This window comes from Heteronotia binoei, chromosome 7 (genome assembly GCF_032191835.1).
Source record: "Heteronotia binoei isolate CCM8104 ecotype False Entrance Well chromosome 7, APGP_CSIRO_Hbin_v1, whole genome shotgun sequence".
In the NCBI taxonomy this organism is placed as follows: Eukaryota; Metazoa; Chordata; class Lepidosauria; order Squamata; family Gekkonidae; genus Heteronotia; species Heteronotia binoei.
This window is the reverse complement of record NC_083229.1, coordinates 26,112,018-26,118,550: the sequence shown is the minus strand read 5'-3', so window position 1 is coordinate 26,118,550 and position 6,533 is coordinate 26,112,018. Positions and strand designations below refer to the sequence as shown.

The following is a 6,533-nucleotide window of genomic DNA, read 5'->3' as shown; positions in this document are numbered from 1 at the left end:
GCATTTAAAGTTGCTTTCTTTCCCCATCTATTTGTTTTCCTGCCTTCCTGTCTGGCAGCTCTCAAGCATTTGGTGTTCATGTTTTGCGGCTCTCAGACATCTGACATTTATTCCATGTGGCTCTTACGTTAAACAGGTTTGGCCACCCCTGGCCTATAAGGCCCCTCCCGACTCTTGGATTCAGTCTTCCCTGGCTTCATTGCAGCATTGCCAGAAGTCCTGTGAGTGGGCTTCCTGAAAGCGTGCACTATTATTCATTGATTGTATTCATTTGTACCCCACTGTTCTCCCCAGTGGGAACTTAAAGTGGCTCACATCCTTCTCCTCTCCTCCATTTTATTGTCACAACAACCCTGTGAGGTAGGTGAGGCTGAGAGAGAGGGAGTGGCTCAAGGTCACCCAGCAAGCTTCCATGGCAGAGTGGGGATTCGAACCCGGGTCTCTCATATACTAGCTCTCTAAGGGAAAAGGGAACAGGAGGCTGGCCTAGACAGACATCAGTCTGATCATCTTAAGTACTACTGCCTGGTTTGCACACCCTAAAGAACAAGTTAGGAATGCCGGAGGGGGGGGGGGTTGATACCCGAATACTGTCCAAGAAAGAAACACAAAGTGAAAAAAACTGAATGTGTGGTTTTATTGTATTTAGATTTCTATTCTCTATGGAGCTTAAATATGTCTATCACATAATTAACAGTAATTGTCATTTTACATGTTTGATACACAGTTCAGGACTAAAAACCAGACAAGGGAGAGCTGGGGCGGGGGGGAATTAATGTTTTTGCAATGTGAATATCAATGCTGCAGCACCATCTGAAAGCTTCAATCAAAAACACTAAAGAGCTTCGGCACTACAAAAAAACCAAAAACCAGAGAGATTTCTGCCTATTAAAACAGCCCCCAAAACACACCCTCCATTAAAGAAATCAAAAGAGAAAAACGACTGACGCGAGACTTTAAACGTTTTAAGACTTGATGCGAGAGATTAAAACACACTAATAATTTTAATGTCCTGTTTTCAAATTAATAAATATAATATAAAAATATACACCACTTGAGAGGATGTGCCGGATTTACGATACGAAGTTAGATTTCACTTTCGAACGTATGCAGGTATGTCTTTAACGAAAGCACTTCGGCGTAGCTTCGGCTGGTCTTCCGGTAAAAGTTCATGCCGGTCAGGAGCTCGATGTCACGGACTCGTGCCGTGTGCATCTTTAAGAGATCTTCCACCCATCGGGAATCTTCTTCGGAACTCTGAAATGGAAACACACAATGGACTGAGACAGAACATAGAGCCAGGTGGGCAGCCGTGTGGGTCAGAAGTAGCAGAACAATGTCTGAATTCAGTGGCACCTTTAAGACAAACAAAAGTTGATTCCAGGGTTTTTTTTGTAGAAAAGCCCAGCAGGGACTCATCTGCATATTAGGCCACACTCCGTGATGTCACCGCTGTTTCACACAGGGCTTTTTTAATAGAAAAAGGAGGAACTCATAAGCATATTAGGCCACACCCCCTGATGCCAAGCCAGCCAGAACTGTGTTCCTGTGCGTTCCTGCTAAATTTATTCAAGGTATAAGCTTTTGTGTGCACGCACGCTCCTTCAGATAACTCGATTCCTGATGACAACAGCCCCGCCTTCGTCTGCCTCTAATTATAATATTATATTAGAACAATAATACCTGGATTGTTCCTGAGACTGTCTATCTGAAGAACTTTGAGTCCAGTGGCACCTTTAAGACCAATTAAGTTTTAGTCAAGGTATAAACTTTTGTGCGCAACACACTTCTTCAGACACACACGAAAGCTCATACCTTGAATAAAACGTTGCTGGTCTTAAAGGTGCCACTGGACTCAAACTTTGTTCTGAGACAGAACATGTGACCTTTTTTTCCTGTCCTCCCCATTTTTATTAAGCATTTCAACGGGTCTGTTACAAAATGCATTAATCCATTTTTGTACATTTTTTTGTTTGCTTTTTGCTGTCCAGTCACCACTGACTTATGGCAGCCCAGTACGGTTTTCAGGGCATGAGACGTTCAGAGGTAGTTTGCCATTGTCTGCCTCTGCGCAGCAACTCTGATATTCTTTTGTGGGCACCCATCAAAATACTGACCAGGCCCAACCCTGCCTAGCTTCTGAAATCTGATGAGGTTGGGCTAGTCTGAGCCAGCTACCTCAGAGCTTTCTCCTCTGACTTTTTAATAAAAGCCCAGCAGGCACTCCTTTGAATATTAGGCCACACCCCTTGAATGCCACCATTGTTTCACACAGGGCTTTTTTTTGTAGAATAAGCCCGGAAGGGACTCATTTGAATATTAGGCCACACCCCCTGAGCATCACTACTGTTTCACACAGGGCTTTTTTTGTAGAAAAAGCCCGGAAGGGACTCATTTGAATATTAGGCCACTCTCCCTGAATATCGCCCTTTCACAAAGGGCTTTTTTTGTAGAAAAAGCTCAGCAGGGACTTGTTTGCATATTAGGCCACACCCCTTGAACATCACCATGGTTTCACACAGAGCTTTTTTGTAGAAAAAGCCCAGCAGGGACTCATTTGCATATTAGGCCACACCCTCGTCACCAAGCCAGCCGGAACTCAAAAGGTGTGAACTCAAAAGGTGGAACTTCTCCACCTCCCTCCTCTCCGCCTGCTCAAAAAAAAGCCCTGAATATATGAGAGACTCTTTTTTCAGTACATATGAGCTGGAAACTGACTGTTCCGCATTTGTTCCAGGTTTTCAAGATCAACATAGTATGGAAATGTTTAATATAAGATGTTTACTGCTGAAAAAAAGAACAAACCCTTTTACTCTGCTTTTAACGTATCCTGCTGAATTGAAAACCGTATTTCACACTCGATAAGTGGAGTACCAGACGGCACCTCACACCAGAGGACAGCTGCTGATGGCAACGAGATGAAGCCAACCGTACCATAACCTTGTTACTACTGTCAAGAGGGTAGTAAAGGCAGGCTCTCTACTTCCTGGCCACTCTAAAGACAACTAGTTCCCCAGGTGGATGCAGCAACTGTGCTGGGAGATTATTAAGTGGTCACCAGGTGGTGCTGTATCACCTGAAACTCTCTTTTACCTGTGGAGCCCTTCTAGATGCAAGAAAATAGACACAGAAATAAGGTTGCCAGGAAATACCTGAGGGTTTGGGGGGTGGAGTCAGGAGACTTTGGGAGTGGAGCCAGGACACTTTGGAGATGGAACCAGGAGCAAGGTTGTGACAAGCACGACTGAACTCCAAAGGGAGTCCTGGCCATCATATTTTAAAGGGACAGCACTAATTTTAAATGCCTCCCCTTCTTTGGAAATAATGGAGGATAGGGGCACCTTCTTTGGGGTCTCATAGAATTGGACCCCCGGTCCAATCTTTTTGAAACTTGGGGAGATTTTTGAGGAGATGCATCAGATATGGTGCTGAAAATTTGGTGCCTCAACCTCAAAAAACAGCCCCTCCAGATATCCACGGATTGATTCTCCATTATGCCCTATGGAGATCAGTCTCCATAGGGAATAATGGCGTGCCCAGCAGACATTTCCCTCCCCCCACCCCTTCTGATGACCCTGAAACGGGAGGAGGGCCTCCAAACCGGGGGATTCCCTGCCCCCACCTGGGGATTGAAAATACAGAGAGAGGTCACTCTAGGTTGTAAAATGGAAACAACCCACATGGAAACAACCCACGGCCTCAAGCCGTTTTCTGAGCAGTTGCCTATTAGGAGAGAGATAAGACTTTGATGTCGGTTGCAAATGTACTATATGAAGAATTAATCATAATTGAAGGAGGAAGAATTTGAAGTTGTCTTTCATTTGGATTGTGCTTGAAATTACTGGAGTGGTCTCCGTGAAAAAAGACTGTGGAGTGTACCTTGCTGGAAGGAACTTCGAAGCAGGATATAAAGGCCGTTTTCCCACTTACCTTACCCCAGAGCGACGTCCCTCTTCACCGCGCTGCATCTGCGTGGATTTCGCACAATCTGCTGCGCAGCACCAAGAAGAGCCGCATAGTCCCGGGGCTTTTGCGTCGCAAATGTAAACTGCTTTTTGGCGGTTTACATTTGCGATGCAAAAGCCCCGGGACTACGTGGCTCTTCCCAGTGCTGCGCAGCAGTTTGTGCGAAATCCGCGCAGACGCAGCGTGGTGAAGAGGGACGTCACTCCGGGGTAAGGTAAGTGGGAAAACGGCCAAAGTCGACCTCCTGTGACAATGGGACTAAGATATTTTTGAGAGAGTTCCATAATTTAATGTATGTATGTATTGCATTTCACCTATAAAATTGGTATCATAGTACATGAAATATCAGTAAATGTGGCCACTATAACCCTGTGGGTTGTTTCCATGTCACACCTGGGGATTGGCAACCCTACACAGAGACCAGAAGCTCCCCTTCAGTTACTGCTCATGGGATGGCTGGGGATTTACTGTCAAGAACGATAGTGTTATTTGGTGTGGCTCAGCCTCAGACCTCGGGCCAGACTCTGTCACAGAGCGTGTGTGTGTTTGGAGTTCCTGGAAATAAGCGGGGCAGTTTCTCCATCTAGAAAACGCTCGTAACATTTGTACCTTTGCACGGCGTAAGAACCTTAATTAGCGCAGCCTTGCAAATAAATCCACAAAGTTACTAGACCGTAAAAACTGTTTACTAGCCTGTCTGCCTAACCGTAGCTATATTAGTCACTTGGGGGAGGGGGGGAAGGTAAAAAACGGGATAATTTAAAGCTTCCATGTTGCCTGCAAACAAATCACACCTATTACGAGCAAGTGGCTATTCATAATGCGTGAAATGCTGCCATTCTGAGAAAGGGTTTTCTCCGTGCAGACTGGCACCCTGTGTTATGCTGGAAGAAGCCTGGAAGGATATCATCATTTCTCCCTGCTAGCTATTTCTCAGCCACCCCCTCCCATAAAAACCCCCAACCCTGCTTCCCCCTTCTATGAAGAAGCACAGTTTCCCAATTACCTTGACCAACAAGCATCTGGAGCCCTTAAGGAGGAAACAGGTTTGATGGGGCAGCCAATGGGGAAAGGCTTAGCACTCTTCCTTCACCCCTGTTAAATAGTGGGTTCAATATACAGAGAGGCTTGGTTGCAGTGATCAAAGCTCTTTATTTGGGTTACAGCATAACTAACGGATAAATGAAGACTGGCCAATGGGGCCAACTATATGCACACTCGAAGTTCCCACCCTAAAGCTTCATTGGGTCGTTTGAACCAGCCGGGGGCTACCGATTAGTCTGGGGAAGCAGAGATTTGGATCCTGCTTCCCGTTGTTCTCCCATCCCCAAGCTCAGTCTTAAAGGCTCCAATGAGCCAGGCAGGAACTAGCACCTCAGAGAAGCACAGAAGCACATACACAACACCCATTTAGTGCTGCCTGGTCCCCCCCTCCCGCGGCCACCGGCAGAGGGTGAGGGGTAAGGCAGCCATTTCTAGGTTGGGAAACTCCTGGAGATTGGGGGATGGAGCCAGGGGAGGGCAGGGACCTCACTCAGTGAGGTTCAATGCCATAAAGTCCATCCTCCAAAGTAGGGGTGGCCAAACTTGCTTAATGTAAGAGCCACATGGAACAAACATCAGATGTTTGAGAGTCGCAGGACATGAATGTCAGATGTTTGAGGGAAGGGAGGGAAGATGGCAGGAGGGAGGGAGAGGTGGAAAGAAAGCAACTTTAATTTTAAATGTATTATTCAAGCTGCCAACTGGCTTGACTTGGAGAAGTGCTTTAAAGAGAGAAATGCCTTCTCCAAGCAAGCCGACAGGGCAGTGAGCCATTTGAGAGCCGCACAATATATGTGAAAGAGTCCCAGGTGGCTCCTGAGTCAAAGTTTGGCCACCCCTGCTCCAAAGCACCCCCTTTTCTGCAGGGGAATTGATCTCTGTAGTCTGGAGATGAGCTGTAATTCAGGGGGGATTCTCAGATCCCACTTGGAGGCTGGCATCCCTATCCCAGCTGTTTCTCTGCTGAGAACAGCTGTCTCCAGGGGCTGCTTTGTCACTCACATCTGCCCCATTAGCTTCCACTCATCCCTTTTTATCTCAGTCTTCCCCACACCCCTTCTCTTTCCTTTGCAGCCATTCAATGGTGGCCCAGTAAAATTAGAGTTAATGGAGTTAATTATAATGATGATTAATTATTATGGAGCATCTCCCCTGCTGAGTGCTGAGGCCTTTCCTTTTAAATGGCTCCCATAAAACTGCTGAACGTTTGAGGTTAGACTCACACCAATTACTTCCATCTGAAAGAAGCAGGGTATGGATCTCTAGATTTGTCTAAAGTCAACAGAGAAGCAGATGGCAAAACAGCTTTTTGCTCAGTTTCCAGCAATCGTGTGCTTTTTGCTGGGTAAAGGTAACAACACACACAACCAACAAAATGCAGGTGAGATATCCTAAAGATCTATGCAAAACAAACTACATGCATAAATACACCCCTGGAGACCAACAGGCTAGCACAACGTCAAAAGAGCTTTATGTTCTAAGGAATGCTAATGCTATATTTATTTAGGATGTCAGAAAATCTT

The 6,533-nt window shown here is 45.9% G+C and overlaps 1 protein-coding gene across 4 annotated transcripts in view; it reads right to left on the bottom strand.

Moving 5' to 3' along the window:
* Window positions 1-618: 618 nt before the first annotated feature.
* Window positions 619-6,533, bottom strand: part of ENPP2 (ectonucleotide pyrophosphatase/phosphodiesterase 2) — a 107,697-nt gene continuing 101,782 nt past the window's right edge. For all 4 annotated transcript variants that reach the window (XM_060243271.1, XM_060243272.1, XM_060243273.1 and 1 more), the window contains one exon: window positions 619-1,257. In XM_060243271.1, coding sequence (XP_060099254.1) covers window positions 1,087-1,257 — 171 coding nt within the window. In that variant the 3' untranslated portion in view covers window positions 619-1,086. The remainder of the gene's footprint in view (window positions 1,258-6,533) is intronic.